Source organism: Dermacentor albipictus, chromosome 7, assembly GCF_038994185.2.
Source record: "Dermacentor albipictus isolate Rhodes 1998 colony chromosome 7, USDA_Dalb.pri_finalv2, whole genome shotgun sequence".
Taxonomy (NCBI): domain Eukaryota; kingdom Metazoa; phylum Arthropoda; class Arachnida; order Ixodida; family Ixodidae; genus Dermacentor; species Dermacentor albipictus.
Genome location: NC_091827.1, coordinates 101,956,338 through 101,974,514, shown reverse-complemented (window position 1 = coordinate 101,974,514; position 18,177 = coordinate 101,956,338). Strand labels below are relative to the sequence as shown.

The window sequence follows — 18,177 nt, the reverse complement described above, 5'->3', positions numbered from 1 at the left end:
ATCGTAGTTTAAAAGCAGCCATTGACGGGCTTATCAAAGAGATAGCTGAACTTAGGAACGGCTTACCTTCCGGAAACAGCGATAGCTTAAGACAGACTAGGAAACATGATGACTCGGTTGAGGTACCCAGGTCTGTGGAGGTCGCGGAACAGAACATGGCGGACGAAGAGACGCCTGCTCCGAAAAAGAGGGCCTTATCCTCGACCGTGCGGATTCAGGGCAAAGTCGGTTCCGAGCTTAAATCAATGATGGCGACATTGCAAGAAAGTGTAAATCAGATCATTAGTAGACTGGAGCGGATAGAAGAACGGGAAAATATCACGGATCAGAGATTAGGCAAAATTGAAATATATCTAAACGAGACAGTAGTCCCTGTTATGGAGCGGGAGTGCACTCGGCCGCTAGCCCAGCAGGGTAAGTCGCCGAGTGGACTTGAGCTCAAAACTAGTTCACCGAATTTCCATGGTCAAGATGGCTCTATTAAATAGTTCATTTAGTATTTGGCAGTGGAATTGTAGGGGGTTCAATCACAAGAAGGCGTCTCTGCAGCAGTTTGTTAGAACGCATGGTGTCAAGCCTCAAGTTATCATGTTACAGGAAACACTGACGTCTAACGTGACCTTATCGAATTTCAAAGCGGAAGTTAAGGATAATGAACAGGGCAGAGGACTCGCTACTCTCATTAATAGGAGGTTGGCGTATATTAGACATGATCTTCACATGGCAGATTGCAAGATTGAATATATTATGGTGGAAGTAATCTTAGGTCGGCAAAGGTCATGTCAGAGGAGCGTTTACCTGCTAAACCTGTACAGTAGCCCCCGGGACACGAAGCAGAGTTTCAAATCTCTCTTGACCAAGGCAACCAATCTGGCTAAGGATGCACCGTTGCTTATTGGAGGGGACTTCAATGCACCATATCATGTGTGGAAGTATGCTTATAGCACTATTAAGGGGCAGAGACTATGGCAGCAGGCACTAGACTTGAATTTAACTCTGATTACAGACCCCTCGTATCCCACCAGATGTGGCACGTCGACATGTAGAGATTCGACACCTGATCTCACTTTTGTTCGGGGGGTGGTGGATTCGTCCTGGTCCAATTCTAATATAGATTTTGGTAGCGATCATTACATACTTATGATTACTTTGGTAGTGGCTAATAAAAAAGAGCGCACATTCAGGATGGTTGACTGGGATGCATTTAGGAAAAGAAGAGCGCAGAGAATCGATGATGAGGGAAATGAGTTGACCTTGGAACAGTGGACTAGTCAGCTTAAAAGTGACGTTGAGGCGTCCACTAAAGAGGTTCAGACCGATATTGACACGGAACACATGGATAGTCGCCTGGCACATTTGTTGGAAGCAAAGCAGTCGATGTTAGCGAGGTCAGAGATTAAATAGAAGGCTTAGAAAGCGTATCGCAGTGGTTAATCAGGAAATTGAAGACCATTGTCGGGTACTGTGCAAGCAGCAATGGGATGAAGTGTGCAATTCTATTGATGGTCGCATTAAGAGGGGAGGCGCCTGGAGTTTGCTCAGACATTTACTAGATGAGACCAACACTAAGTCTAATCAGAGGACTGTGATAGGTAAGCTGGTCCATCAGGCGTGTCGGGACTCCACGGAGCAGGAGTTGCTAAAGGATTTGGCTCAGAGATACCTTCCGTTGGAGACCTGGCACGATACACCTGTTGTGGTTTTGGAATATAGTGGAGACGAAAATGCAGCTATGGACGCGGAATTTACTGAAAGTGATATAAGGATGGCGCTGCAGAATCTTAATGGTCGATCGGCATCAGGGCCGGATGGCATTACGAATAAAATGCTACGGAATTTAGACGATGGGTCAATTGAGTTCCTCACGCGGCAGATCAATTGCCTATGGAAGGAAGGCTCTTTCCCGGAAGAGTGGAAACTGGCAACTACTGTTCTGATACCCAAACTGGGGAAGGCCATAGGGCTTGAAAATCTCAGACCCATTTCCCTGACGTCGTGTTTGGGAAAAGTCGCTGAGCATGCCATTTTAAATAGGCTAACGCGTTATGTTGAGGGCAATGGGGTCTTTCCGCACTCGATGATAGGATTTCGGCCCGGCCTCTCGACTCAAGATGCTATGATCAGGATTAAGCATCAGATCCTTGACCGGCGAACAAGGGATACTAAGGCACTAATTGGACTTGATGTGGAAAAAGCTTTCGATAAAATCCGACATTCTTTCATTCTACGGGTGCTATCGGACTTGAATTTGGGGCAGCGGCTTTTCAATTTTGTCAAGGCTTTCCTTACGGATAGAAAGACATGTCTCAGGTTTGGGGAGATCAAATCGGAAGTCGTTAAATTGGGTTGCTGTGGTACTCCGCAGGGATCCGTACTCTCGCCTATGTTATTCAATCTGGCGATGTCGAAGTTGGCTAATAGACTGGACACTGTCCAGGATATTGGCTATTCTATCTACGCGGATGACATTACTATATGGAGTGTCGGTGGTAGTGATGGAGAGCTTGAGGCTAGGCTGCAGCAGGTGGTAACGCTTACGGAGGGGTATCTGGGTCTCATGGGGCTCAAGTGCTCCTCTAAAAAGTCGGAGTTGTTGATCTTCAAATCTAAGAAGCTAGGTCGTAGGCCGAGGGGTTGGGTACCGGAAGTTGAGCCTTGCATTACAATTCATACTAGGGAAGGGTCGGTGATACCCAAAGTTGAAGCAATCAGGGTCCTGGGTTTTGTACTTGAAGCGAACGGATCGAACATTAGAACCATTCAGCATATTACCAAGAAAACGGAGGAGGCCATAAGACTTATAAGAAGGATCTCTAATAGGCATAGGGGTTTAGGAGAAGAAGGTGCGATGCGCTTAGTTCACGCATTTATTATGTGTCATTTCTCGTATGTGGCAGCTATGCTAAATTGGAATAGGGGGGAGAAAAATAAATTGGAAGCATTAATCAGAAAAGCCATCAAGGCTGCGCTTGGTCTGCCTATGACTACATCAAACGATATGTTGTTACGACTGGGTTTGCATAACACTTTAGATGAAATTGCTGAGGCTCAACGTACCGCACAGAGGGAGCGGTTGCTAGGTACACCACCGGGTAGGTATATATTAGAGTCAATTGAAGAATCGGTGGCTGTGTCGCACGATAGGGCGCCCCTACACGAGTTGAACGTGAACCTTAAGGCAAATATCATGGTTCGTCCATTTCCGCGGAATGTGCACCCCGTGCACAATGTAGGGAGGCGGGTCGCCAGAGCTAGGGCTTTGTTGCGAGAGGCAAAGGATCAGGAGGAGGAGTCTGCGTTTGTTGACGCCGCATGGATTAATGGTAAAAATGCTTATTCGGTGGTGGTAGTAGATGGCAAAGGGAGCGTTAGAAATGCTGCTTCCATTTATACCAAAGATCCGGGGGTTGCTGAACAGGTGGCTATTGCTCTAGCACTAATTGATTCTAGAAGTGTTTTGGTGTTTAGCGACTCGCGATCTGCGATTACAGCCTTCTCGAGAGGACTTGTTGCGGAACCGGCTAACAGACTGCTGCAGGGTAGGGATATCACTTCGCATACCGTTACTTGGTTCCCGGCGCACATGGGGACAGTGGAGGGAGCCCCGCGTAACCTCAACGAGGTGGCGCACAGGGAGGCACGAGGATTAGTGTGCCGTGTACTCCCTGAAGGGGCTGAATCTCCCGCTCCTGAGTACAGGGACCAACTGTTAACCTACAACGAAATCACCAAGCACTATTGCTTAGGGCGCAGGGCATTCCCGTTGCCACATCCTAAATTAAATAGGCCGCAAGCGGTTACATCAAGGCTTCTGCAGACACGGACGTACCCTAACCCTGTCATCATGAATAAAATTAATCCGGACTGCGGGGTTTCAGTCTATTGTAGTAAGTTTGGGGGTTTGCTCGATTTACAACACATGCTGTGGCGCTGCTTGGCGTTGGCCGGTGATGGTTCTCGAGGTGAACAGTGGTGGCAGCGAATGTTGCACAGTGAAGTGCTGGCGGACCACCTCAGGGCTGTCCAGAGGGCCCGTGTGATAGCAGAGGGGCTCGGCCTCTCTGTACCGACGTGGGAGTGGCCCGCATCAGTCCCAGACTGATCCCTCAGGACCTAAATAAAGTTTTTCATACCATACCTGCGCTATACCGGGACGTCGGACTAAGCAGACTAGGCGAACCGAAACCGTCATCCGTCGCTGCCACCAAGTTTCTTGTTGGTGAGGAGATCAGGTGGGGAGGTGGAAGGAAACGAAGAACGGGTTGTTTCCCCATATTTACAACTCGTACTTGTTTCCGTGGATGTGGGAGCACACAGCATGTCTGAGCAGTTTACATGTCTAAGCTCACACCTGCCACAACACCCAAGATCCGCTTATTATGTCGTCATTTTCTCTACGTCACTAGACAAGGGTGGCTTCATACCACCTAATCGGAGTGGTGGAACTTGTCGCAGCACCTCGCGCTTGACGTCACACCATTTCGCCGAATTCCGCATCTGATGTTGCGCCCTCACTCCCGCGTACGACGCAAAGACGTGACAATCGGGAAGCACCCTTCAACGCCGTTCTCACAGTCGGACGTTGGCTGCTTCCAGCGATAAGCTGGCTTCCTGTGAGGGTCAGCTTCAGCTGCTTGTGGCGATTGCGGTTCCCCACGAATATCGCCACACGACAGCTCTTTGAGAAATCCATACCCTTCGGCACACGAGTTCCACAATAACAGCGACGCCGAGCTGCTTGAATAGTGGTTCTTGACCGCTTCGCTAAGCTAAGGCACCCTCCCACTGGAATGCTGCTTGGCTTGTCAGTAGATCAATGATTCCCGCGAGCAGCCGTCTACAGCCCCTTCTACACGTGTTTCGCTAGAAACCGAGCCCTCTGTCGTGCTGGCACTGATTGCCATCGAAGTGAGCTAGTGCTCGCAGATTGTTGGCGCAGAATGGCACCTACAGCAATCACTATACTTTAAACCGATGACGGAGCATCAAACTATAAGTGTGTACGGAAACGGCCGAATAGGCTTATAAAAGTGCGCAGAACACGACGTCCCGTACGACAGCGAAGTTCTCAGTGTTTATTATTGGTCGGCATAGGGATGTGATTAAAGCACAGTTTTCTGTAAAAGCAGCAAGGAGGAACTGCTTGTGAGCGAGAAAGCAAACAATATGACAAACGTCACTAGCACCTGTTCGAGAACGAAAACTGAAGGCGACTTCGAAGTGCGATCAGTGAAGCTTCTAACTACTCACTGAAAACTCGGGCTTCGCTACTTCGTGTTAGTTTACAATTGCCTTAACTTGAGTATCGCAGTTTAGACTGCGACATGTTGGAAATTGCCAATTATGCAATCAACAGCTGCAAGACGGACGCATTTCCATCAATCACTCAAGCGGATCTGTAGCAGAACGCAATTGCATCATAGGTCTGTTTGCAAGCCACACAAGTTGTTATAGTATCGCATCGAGATGTCGTCAATGAAATGAGTTGTTTCTTTCTGTGAAGAGCACCCACCAACGCTGTGAAAGAAGAAACGGCTGTTGTTGCATCAGTGCTGAACGTGCTGACGCGCGCCGGCTGCCTTTACTCAGGTGCGCTTCAGTGTGTCACACACATCAGAGACGTTGATGCGAGGGAAGCGCGTATTTAACGGTATCGGGCGCATACGCAGGACTTATTTTGACCTGAAACATGCCGATACCAACTATATACCTTTGATGTACTTGTGTTTACTTTGACGCACATTGTGTCAGAAGTATTAAACTTGGATTATGGGGCTCCAAAATCATGCTCGGATTAATTTGACAAACCACACCTGGATTAATTTTTAAACCGTGATGTTCTTTAACGTGTCCCAAAATCTAAGTGCACGTGCGTTTTCTATTTCGCCCCTGTCGAAATGCGGCTGCCGCGATTGGGATCAAATCCTCGACGTCTAGCAATGCCATAGCCGCAAAGCTAACGCGGTGGGCACAAAACTGTTGATTTGATCATCGACCGCTTCCGTAGTGTCTCCTGGAGCCTGCGGTGCACATTAATTATTGCGGCTCTGCTTCTGCACGCCCTGCATAAGTTGCCCGCTTGACATATTTGCATGGCGCTTATTTTTCAGAAATAGCAGCAACGTACGTGTACCGTACCTTGAACTTAAGATTATCCTGTTTCCCTGTAGCCGCTGTCGTGTAGTAGTGGGGTTTTCTTGCCTTCTCTAAGCCTTTTCACGTCACCTTCCCCCTCTCTTATATGGGAAATGCCCCTTCTCCTAGCTCTTCTTCATCTCCTCTCTACAGTTCTACCTGCGACCTCTCTGGCCTCGCACGTTGGTAGAAAGGGAAGCGCTGCGGGTTTCTGCAATGCTTCTGAGGGGAGTCACGGATAATAAAGCTGTCAAGTGGCTAATGTGGCCACGGCCAGGGAGCTCCAAAAGGCGTTGTGCACATTAGGCGCGGTGGAGTGAAAACGAGTTTCTCCCGTCGCGTTTCCTCTCTTACTCGCGCCTGTCATCTATATACACGCTCTCAACCACCCCCCCCCCCTACGCGGTGTGCGCGACAGCAGCAGCCATAGCAGGAGCAGCAGCAGCAGCAGTGGGACAGTCGAAGGAAGAGGTAAAGAAAGTTAAAGAACCTTGAAGGGATACGCCGGACACTCCTCTAGCCACAGACTATGTTAAACCGTGCCCTGCCATGCACCAAACGTGCACGCCGGACAACCTCATTTTGTTATGAGCGCTGCATTGTCGCCGCTGTCGGGTGAGTACGTTCCATCATGCGCTACATGCACCTGCGAGCAAATTGCGATTGCTGGTAAAAGCAGCCACCATGACGAATCGGTTTCCGCCGCATTTCCGTCGTGTCATCACGCAGTGTAGGCCCGTGCATTTCAGGCAACTCAACAGACCGCTGTTTCCGCTGACCAAACGCATTCGCCGAATTCATCACTTCGATGCCTATGACACCAGGAAGGTATGAACTCACGAACAAGTTGCTTCGTGGCCAAGCCGATGACCCTTTGGAAGTCCTACTCGCATTCTTCAACGAGCACTGTGAAGAAGGCGCCCTGTCTCAAGAGTGGGAGCATTGGAACATAACTCTCATCCCTAAGGCAGGCAAGACTCCGTCCTGTTTGGGCAAGCTGTCGTGCTCAACCGACTCCAGTCCTATCTAGAATCTCGCCATTTATTCCTCGATTCCGTGTTATGGTTCCGCCCACACATTGGAACGCAGGACATTCTGTTCTAGCAAAAAGAGGAGGTGCTAAAACACATCGCCTCTAATAGTACTAGTGCCGTACTGGCCTTAGACATTAAAGGGGCCTTTGATAACGTCTGCCATGAAGCCATCCTCACCAATAGCAACGCTATGAACTGCGAAAGGCACATGTACAACTATACCCGCACTTCCCTCACAGATCGCACTGTCACTGTACGAATCACGTGCGCACCCATACAGTCCAGATATTCAACCACGGCTCGCTACCGGGCTCAGTGTTATCCTCCGTACTTTTCAACATTGCTAAGGTGCAACTTCCCCGCAAGCTCTGCACCATAGCTGAATTACACCATACCATTTATGTCAACGATGTCAGCTTGTCACCTTCTGGACCACCCAGAAGTCGGTCGGCTTCGAGCAAGATGTCCTTCAAAAGCTGTGGATGTAGTGCAGAGTTATGCCTGCCTATGCGGTATGCAATGTTCAGTGGAAAAATCAGAATTACTTGTCCTCCACTGAAAATCCTGATCAAGCACCTACGAGGGCCTACCCCAAATAAAGCGAACCCTCAACGGCCATACCATCCCAAAAGCTAATCAACTTCGCGTCCTTGGCCTTCATCATCAACGTGATGGTGGCGGTGCCCTGACCCTCCGACGCCTCATCCAGAAGGTCTCTGACGATATGAGAATTATCGGCGGGATCACGTGAAGGAGGCCTTAAAGAAGGCGATACCTTTCGGCCAGTGAAAGTTCTCGTCAACAGCCGAGTCAACTACGCTACTCCGTATCTCCTCCTCACACCCGTGCAATTCGACAAGATTGACATTCAGCTCAGAAGGGCTACAAACAGGCACTGGACCTTCCACCGGGTAGTAATTTTTCACCTGGAGTCCCTCGGAGTGCAAACACAGCACGAGAGATCATTGAGGCCCACTGGACCACCCAACGAGAGTGCCTGGCTCTCACGTCTCCAGGTCACAAAGTCTTCATCAACTTGGCTAACCTGTCACTAACACATATCCACCTATACACCTACACATATCCTCGCATTTCAAAGTGCACATAAAAATCGCTCCCTTTCCGTGGAATATACACCCACAATTCCATGCCGACCGTTGCCGCGTTCGCATGCTTCTGGACAGATGCGCTGACCTACCCAGCTCAGTACACGGACGCCGCCACCCACGCGCATCAGCACGCACAGACAGCGAGCATGATCGACTCCAACGTTCGGGAGATAAGTTCTGCTTCGTTTGCTCATATCACCGTCAGGGAGGCTGAGAAAGCTGCCATTGCTCTAGCCATTGTTCACCGCCTCAACCACAACTACACCACCATCATCTCTAATTCGCAGGCTGCCTGCCGCAACTTCCTCAGAGGTCGCATCAGTGCCACTGCCCACTACATGCCATGCTTCCTCACTTTCCATTGAAATAGGCTTGGTCTGGGATCCTTGTCACAAGCATCTTCGAGGCATCCGGCGTGACGTGGCTATCGGGGTGGCGGAGCGCAACCTCTCTAGGGAAATGCTGGTTCACCAAGTCAAATAAGTTGACACCCGTCGACAACGGGCTCGACGGGTGGCGTGCGAGCACGGCCAGGTCGTCCGCTGCCTTGTTTCCCGCGATGCCGACATGGGAGGGGACCAACTGCAGTCGCAGGTCACACCCGCGCCGTTCCAAAGCATAGAGTCGACAGGCGACCCGCTGAGCAAGCAGCGGGGCGCGTTCGTCGAGAATGAGCTGCCGTAGCGCCGGTCGTGAGTCGCAGAAAATCGCCGCGCTCGTGATGCATGGCGGTTCCTCGAAGATTTCGGCAGCCAGGTGTATCCCCACGAGGTCCACGGTTGGGGAGGAGGCGCAGAACATGAGGCGGCAGTGTCTCTCGATGCCGAGGTGCGGTGCAATGCAGGCTTAGAACACTGAGGATCACTGATTAAGGGAGAGACGCGGGAGAGCAGAAGGCGTAGTGCAGTATATGCCTTTTGTCTTTCCTCTCTGCTTCATCGTTCGATGTTTCCATCAGCTTTCCTAGGCGCAATGGCAATCTGATGTCTTCTGGTTAACTGCGATGTATTTCCTTATTACTGTTCTATCTTACCCATTACCGAACAAAGTTTCTGCACCTTTGTGTGTAACTCGCAGTAGAGCCACAGCGATAGCTGAAGCGCATCTTCGATGAGCTATTCTTGCGGTGGAGTCGCCAGGCCTCGTTGTCACGACCAGGTGCCTCGACGTTGTCACCACAACGATGGCGAGTTTCTGCGTTCAATGTTTAGTGTTCTGGCGTCCCTGATGAACTACCTCTGCAGCCGCACGTTTTGTTTTCCGTTTTAATCCTTCTGTCGCGGCGCGCACCTTCTGTGGAGCAGCCGTCGCTAGCTGAGATTGATAGCTCGGCGGACACACATTGCCGGTCAACTACTGCCCAAATGCAGAAGAAGCGTTTCCGCTAATTCATGGCGAAGCTCGTTGAGCGCTTCATATGTGCGGATAGCTGTTTGTTTGCGTTGTGTTTGGCCGCGCCGTGTGCATGGTTGCGGTGCTGCCAGCGGTATAGATTGTTGTGCAATAATAAGATGGCTCCACGAGCACACGATCGTGCAAGCGCACGCCCACCAGTTCGCGTAGCCAAATGCATGGGCGGCAATAAGGAATGTATTTTAAAGCAAAATGGCATAGTTGTTCTACGACCAATTCAATCATTGAACGTCGTTATGAGTCACAATTAGAAAGCACTTCAATAGCGTTGCTTGTCGCAGAGCAACCACGGCGTTATGGCAACGTAAGGGGCTGTTCGTGAGGGCCAGGATCAAATTTCGAGAATTCGAGCGTCAGGTCATTGCTTTTCCAAACGCCGGGAGGTATCCGCTACTGACGGAATTGCCCTTTTGAGTAATGCAAAGTGTACTAACCGTTGTTGCTTTGAATATTCATACCATGGCTGTGTGGCATCAAAGCTGAAGCAGTACCAACAAATCAACCCTTGATAGAAGCAACATCTGAAATGTCGTGCCTACTCAAGTCCGAAAATAGGACCTTCTCTAAACCCATAGTCAGAGACGTTGTTTTAAAGTCGGCAATCTATTATAAACCTAAGGAGGTCGCCTCGAATAGTGTCGGTTCATAATGGCAACAGCGCGAACAAAACGACGACGGAGTGAAAGGACACAAGACCTTTCTTGCACTCCGTCGTCTGTGTCTTCGCATTGTTACTATTATGAATGCATACCAACTCGACCAACTTTCCACTTTCATAGAGTGTCTGTCCTTGAAGACAAGAAGTGAACACAGTCATGAGAAGGTTCTCAGGAATGTGTGACTGCGCGTCTGTGGAAGATTTCCACGTCTCCATGCGAGGACCTTGCATGAGCCGCTAACAACTAGACAGCATGACGCTGATGCTGCGAACGCGCCTTGAGCGTCCGGTTTATGTTTATGTATTCTACGCACATGTAATTATCTGTATTTTTACTAATGAATAAATTATGAATTAAATGAAATATGAAATTGCTACTGCATTGCAATGAAAAAGAAGCGCACCATGATGGGCATACCTGCAATTAGCTTGTTTGTTTCCATTTTCATTATTTCGTGGAAACTCAGCATTTCTCCCATAAGTTGCCAAATCCGTTTTCAATGTATGCACGTCAATGTAATTAGAGATAACGGCCTACAATTTCACATTTTGCCACACAAATCTGGTCGCCGATTGCATGTCATCCTCTTCATTTGTGATGATAAACCGATGGTCAGAAAATAAATTTTATTTCTAATTCTTCGACATTGAGCCCAGTGAATGATTTATTGTGCCACTTGACGCTTTATGCCAGAGAGTGTGCCGGTCTCATGGACATCGTGTGGGATAGATCCGGATTCTCGGCCATAACTGAAGAAGACAGATCCAGGTGCGTGCCTTTTTCATCTTTATACTTCCGGAATTTTTGAACCAGCGCTAACTGAAATGCCACCACTATTTGTTCGGAAGCCTTCATGTAATGTAGAAGGACCTCTTGGCCTTATTTGTTATAGAACTTACCCGAGAGTGAATATGTTGTGGCACACTCATCGTATGTTTTCCGTATAGAGTAGCGAAGATGTAAACTGACGTCAGGTGGAATCAGTAGCTGCGCCATTGCAAGCGCCATGACGGCTTCTAAACACGTAGATTTCATAAGACAGTCTCATGCTTCTGACGAAACCTCGCAGGTAAGCTTAGGGGCTACTCACATACCTGTCGAGAGAGTGAAATATAGCTCCTAATAATATTTGGCCCAGCTTTAGAAGTATCAGATTAGGGAATCATTCACCTTAGGTACATCCATGTGGCTTTTAAACTGCTGCTTTTAAACATATATATATATATATATATATATATATATATATATATATATATATATATATATGCGTTGCGGGAAGGTAAAGTAATAGTTTGGTTTGTGTCAAGTGAGAGAACGAAGTCAGGAAAATAATGATCAACGGCTAAACAGATCGGGCGATATTAATTTTTGACGAGGACTCTTGCCTAGTGCATTCCCACCTTATTTGGTGCTTCAGCACAGCAGCAGCTCTTAGGCTAACTTTAATGCGAACTGCATAGCTGCACAGAAAAAAAATGAGTAAGGAAATCTACGCTAAGCCGAAGCGTTTTCCACGTGTAGACCGTCGAAAATCGGCTCCGTGTCGCTAGAAACTAAGCAAAATATTGTTTTGTGGATAAGTATGTATCCATATGATTCACCATATTGGTATGAACTCTTACAGGGTGCAGAGCGAGACATACTGATGCCTTAATCGTCTTTTATTGATTGATTCCAGTTAGCTTGTACGTTGAGCCGGTAAACGAGCGGAGAGTGGTCTTAAGGCCTTATAAACGCCGTACGTAGGCAATCGCTCAAATGAAAAAGAGACGCGTTTCCTCACAAGCATAGCCTTTTTCAACGCGCGAATTCAGGGGAATCAGGTTTGTTCAAATGCCAGAGATTGAGAAATTGCCTTCATTTGAATTAACAGGAATGTTGATGGTGAGAGTATATGGTTGCTCTATTCTTTTTCTCCAGATACAGTGCAGTGCTGAAGTCGCTGCTGGCGCCTGGCTGCTCGTATGGCATGTGGACGATTTGTTACGACGCACCGTGGTACAAACGTACGTGTGCCCCTCAGTGACTTGATCTTATGTTCTCTCGTTACGTCTTGCTGAAATCATTTGAGCAGCTTCATTGCATTACTATTTAGACGGCTTTCTTTGGCCAGATCCCTACACGATATGACAGCATTGCGGGTGTAATGAAGTGTGGCACTTAAGCCGGCCGCGCTGTGCGCAATTGTAAAAGAAAAGAAAGCAATTAATTCAAACCGTTGAGCTTCAGGGATTTCTCACGGTCAGAAAAAATTTCATACTTCCGTCTGGTCGCTCGGTCCCCACAAGTCAATTTTATTTATTTATTTATTTATTTGTTTATTTTACCCTCAAGGTTTGCACATTACAGAGGGGAGCGGCATATTGCAGACCAAAATTGGAAAAAAAATACAGTTGATACAATAAATATAAGGAGCCGGAACAGTCGACAAATTAATACAATATATGTACAGCTGCAACTAAGAAAAAGCAGGAACATTTCAAGATTTAAATATAAAACAACAAGCTAAACAGAAAGACCAAATTGTGTGCAAATTATCAGGCAATGTTAAGCATGTTATTCAAGCAACTCTTACAGCGCGATGTCATGCCACGGTCCTACCACTGTACAAATAACCTATTACATAGATTCGATAGCAATCTTAAAAGCATCAGAATAAAGGTTGTATAATGCTTGTTGCTTAACCACTCATTATCTTAAGCAGCGTGCATTCGCTAATGTGTGATATGCATTCACTGGTTATCAGTCACAAGCTAATTAGTCATGAACCTGTTGGGAGAAACACCACTTGGTCCTATTGGTTCTTATTCACTTCTCACTGCCCCCCGTTGCACCTTAGGTTGAGACTCCCTATGAACGGTGGGTGTCGGTTGTGTTCCGTACTAATTATATAGCTTGTTTGTTCCTTGTTCTTCGACCATTCCTTTTTTCTAAAAAGTAAGAAGCCTAGAACATTTACTCAAACAACGTCAGAACGTATGGCGGACGTCATTTACAAGACACATCAAAGCAACCAATTAACAAATAAACTAATTACAGTTATTAACTTCTTAGAAACTTTACGGCACGTGTTCATACTGCAAGTTGACAAGAGTCGTCATAACAGTGTAGTTCCATGTTTCCACATTTCAAAATGGCCATGTATACACCAATATCACTAGCGTTAAATTATTCGTTCGATGTACCTGATTACGTACGTGGAACCTCGAAGCGCAGCTTGCGGTGTAAGTTCCCTCTGAGGTAGTAGAGCGGCGCAAAATAAAGCTCCTTGCGCAAACCGCTAACCAGGATCAGCTCATGGGAATTATAAGAAGCGTGACGACAGCGTCACATCAAGCTATGCTTTTGCGTCACACGGGGGTTGGACGGAGTCGTGTTTCGCGGTGCCAGCGGGTGTAATCAGACAAATTGAACGAATGATTTGATGCCGTTTATTTCGACCTACAGGATCACTTTGAAATGCAGAAATTCCCGGCTAGACTTTTATGTTGATTTCCTTGGACTTTCTAATATAAACGCGTGCCGTGAAGTTTGTAAATAAGAGGGTGTTTATTGTAATTCGTTTCTTAGTGAATGGATGGATTTGGTTTCTCTTACATATAGTGTCCGCCTGCGCAGATAGCTGATCGTAGTGACGATCTGTAGGCTTCTTTTAAGTTTTCGAAATAAAAAATAACATTATAATTTCAATATGGCACACAGGTTAAATAGCAATTATAGAGTTTTGTCACTACCTAAGGGTTGTATACAATGCAGCACTCATGGACTAGCACTATTTCATTCCTTTCTCTTACGTACAATGTTCCAATTTCATTTAGTCATATTTACTAATATGGTTGCGTTATCGGCTGTCAAAGGAGTACCAGAAGCCCTCTTGGGTTTTCTGAAAGTAGTTGGAACGATTTATATTGCGAAGTTCCTATTTGGCCTGAAATTCATCTTAACTGCCTGCTTCGAAGCTATCTCCGATGCTCTGGTGGAAGTGCTCTTTCATGTGCAATTACTCTAGCTGGTCGTGCGATGCGGGTCCAGCGCATGGACATTTCTCCTATAAAAACAAGATCGCTTTGTTTAAAACTACATTAAGCACAACAGAGCAATGAATTCGGCTAATTGGTGGCTGTTTATAATGATTTTTTGTGGGAACATGTTGCTGAAAGGTCTTGTGTGGCATCCCCCTACCTTGCGGCAAACAGTACATCTTTTAGACGGGACGCTGCACGAACGAACGTCTCTGCGAACACCGACACAGATGCTGTTACGATCGGCCTCCGGGGGTAGTGTCCTTCGAACCTCTCCCAGCCCGCTGCGATGAATTGCTGCGTGAAGTCAACAATGCGCAGAGAGTCAAGCCACCTTCGGACAGCCCAACGGCGACAGCAAGGCTAGCCACGTCTGACGGACCGAGTAATGTTAGTTGGCTCGCTGTCGCCTTCACGATTTAATTGGAGCAAGAGAACTCTTGGAAAAGGGTGTTTTACGTCGTTTTCTCACGGGTCCCAGTAATCGTCACAGTCGTTTGACAGACGCGATGAATAACTATAGAGTCAGCTCTGGAATCAAGAGGCGCCAGCTTGAGTCAGGCGTAACAACCCTTGTCTACAAGGGCCCTCTCCGCTCGGTGTGTTCAGGGAAACAAAAGCGCGGGAATGAGTGTGTGATCTCTTGCGCTCAAAGGCGGGTTGACTACGACTACGACGACTTTGGACGGTCCGAATGGACGAAGGTTGGGCAGCAGTTTTCCCTCACCTAGGGATCTAGGGATGATATAGGGTTTTTAAGCAGCCGTTTACGGCTGCTCGGTGTGCTTCTTTTTCAGTCACGCTAGCCTGATGAAATGTAACGTTCTCCTGTCTTCATGTAGGTATTGTAAATGAATCCCGTACGCCTAGTTCTTGATGAGAGCAAGTTTGTCTCTTCAACAACGTCCCAAGAGTGGATGGGTTAGATGACGGCATGAGCGCCACTACCACATCTTTATATGCCCGACTACAACTCGTAGAATGCCAACAACTGCAGGGAGCAGGCCATCTTGCTGCACATTGCAAGCGATGCTCATGTGCACCAGTTTTCCGTGAAACTCAGTTGCTTGCTCGCGGTGGCAACAAGGATATCAGGGAGATCAAAGAGACATATCTCATTATCTCCGAAAAAGACGTATGTATCAGCGCTCCCTCATTACATTTCGCGCAACCAGAAATCGCATTCCTACACCGCATCTATTCTAATCTGAATTCTGTATAACTGACCCACTGAGGCATCAGCTGTTGCGGTTTATCTTGATTTCCTTGAATTTTTTTGTTGCTTTATTTCTTGTTTTCCCGCCTTTCCCATTCCATTTGCCTAAACTTGACCTCTATACGACACGTCACAAGACATGAATAAAGCAGTTGTGAGTTTGCGCACCTTTGTTCCCGTCCTTGTCATAAGTACACAGCTCAAGAATACATTTAAGCTGAAGTTAGAAGAGAAGTTAGAAGCTTCAATGATATGCTGGATATTTTAGTCTGGCTGTTTGCCTCACATGCTACTCTATGTGTTGTGTGATGATTATGATATACAAAGTGATAAACACTTAACAGCACGTACAGTCACACATACTCATACACACTGCAGAGATTTTTACAAAGTTTCGTTAAGGGGCGCTATAACGTAAAACTATTCCAAACTTTTCTATTCCAATTCTGCTATCAGCACTCCACGATTGGTCAAAAACTTTTTTCGACCGCGCCCATTTCACTTGTCTGTCACGCGACGTCACGAAAACCACAATACCTCCCCATCTGGTATGATTTGTACACACTGATTATGCATGATTTGACCGAAAAACGAAAAACAGTTATTTCTGATTCGACCCTCTTTCGCCATTAGCCCTTGGCTATTGGGAAAATGTTTTCGGGCTGAACCCACTTCACCTGCCTGTCACGCGACGTCACAAAACCGCACAAACTCACCGCGTCAAATTGACGTGTACGCGATAAAGATGCAATATTATGCCGAACGAAACTGAATTTTCTTCGGAATAGCCGCAGGCTGCCCCGTTCCGAAAGGAATAAAAGATGGCTGCCGCCGATCGCTGAGACTCTGGCTACTCGCACCTGCCGGAGAGCATGGGTGTATTTGCGTACAATAAAACTTCTTGCGTGGCCGTGTAACGTTTTCAAGCCCTTTCATCACGTTTACCACCTCATTCTGCCAACTCTTCTTTGCTGAGGGTCAGTTTTAGCGTCATTCTTAAGCTTCCGTTGCATGCCGCCGTGATTTTCGACCAGCCACCACAAGCAAAGTAAGGGAAAGCCGACCAATCGCAGATGCCGGCACCACCTTCTTCATCCGGTTATCGATTTTCAGTGCACAGGCTCTGCCCCAGTGAATCCCTCTCCACTTGAGCGTTCTCCTCGCCTCTTGTCAGCCAATTAGATACGATAAGCCGCTCAGTGTAGGCAATGTTATTCGTTTTTCAAGCAAACAAAAGTGACCTCCTATGAACGAGGAGAGCGTTTGATTGGCCTGTTCAGACAACCCTGCGGGTGACCGCCCAGTGCTTACGTCGGTGGTTACGCAAATTTGACGTCAGGAGATTGGAATAGAAACATATTGGAATAGTTTTACGTTATAGGGCCCAAGGCCCGTGGCCCACAAGAACGTCAGCAGCGCTTTCGTGGCGCGTAATGCGCAGCTGCAAGGTGCTTTGCCATGGGTCGAAAACGTGCTGCAGTTCCAATCTCGAGTCCCGTTGCCTGTGTGCCGCCTTCAAAGGCTGTCTGTCTGACGCCCAGCGGCAGCAGTCGCACAAAACATGTTGCAGGTCTTCAGGGGCGTTACATAAATACTGCATTGGCAAGTCCGTCAGTCGGATCTTGCTGCTGAAGTAGCTAGTGTAGGTCACATTGAGTCTGATGTGGTGTAGGCGTGCTTGGTCTTGTCTATTGAGGCATCGCGGCACGTAAAAGTCACGCGATGGATCAATTTTGTATAGGGGTCCATCTGACGGCTTGCATGTCCAGAGGGATCGCTGGAAAGGCCAAGCGTGTGCCGATACCAGTTTCGCCGCGCCTTTTCTCGAGGAAGGTATCTGGACCGGTTCTCTCAAAGTGCCGTGTCCAGCTTTGCCACCACGGTCAGCCTGGACGTTGCCTTGTATTCCGAAGTTGGCTGGTAACCACTGCAGCACAACGATGTGATGCAGTTCGCAGGCTTTGATGCATAGTCGTCTGATGCCCATGACGAGTTGTTCTTGTGTGCGTAGCGACTTCAAGGACTGAAGGGGCGCCCTTGTGTCGGTGAAGATGATCCAAGGCTCAGCAGTCTGGTGTGTCATATAAATAAAAATCCAGCAGCCGAATAGCCCCTCTTAGTGCGCCAATACTAAACGCAGAATCCACGCGCTCGCGACCAACGTGCACCAGCCGCGTACTTTTCTTGTTCTGTATCCTGTCTTTCACCTCTACGTGTTTCATCGTCGCGGTCTCTCAACCTCGTCACGTTGCTCATGTTTCTACTGAGTGAACATTTATCACCGTAAACATCGTATTTATCGATGCCTTTCGACGTCTCAAGGAAGCTCACGTCTGCCCGCTCGTCCTTAAAAGTGTGCAGCCAGGCGGTTGATTTCCTGTTACTGCTGTTCTTTCGCGGTGTGGAGGAGACTAGAACCAATCTGTTTGCCCGTGACCGTGTGCGCTCTGGGGCGGTTTTCCCGAGCGATCACTTTAGGAGATAGTTTCACTCTCGCGAGATTTTGGGAGACTCAGCGCTCTACCTGTCGAAGTATACAGCCTAGCACAGTGCGATGAATCTTGGCACAGTGCGAAGAATGCGAGGGTC

At 47.7% G+C, this 18,177-nt stretch overlaps 1 protein-coding gene across 1 annotated transcript in view; it reads left to right on the top strand.

The window, feature by feature from the left end:
- LOC135917236 (probable thiopurine S-methyltransferase) overlaps positions 1-18,177 on the top strand; it is a 63,618-nt gene that overhangs the window by 34,676 nt on the left and 10,765 nt on the right. The window contains exons 5-6 of the mRNA XM_065450773.2: positions 11,044-11,118; positions 12,271-12,356. Coding sequence (XP_065306845.2) covers positions 11,044-11,118; positions 12,271-12,356 — 161 coding nt within the window. The remainder of the gene's footprint in view (positions 1-11,043; positions 11,119-12,270; positions 12,357-18,177) is intronic.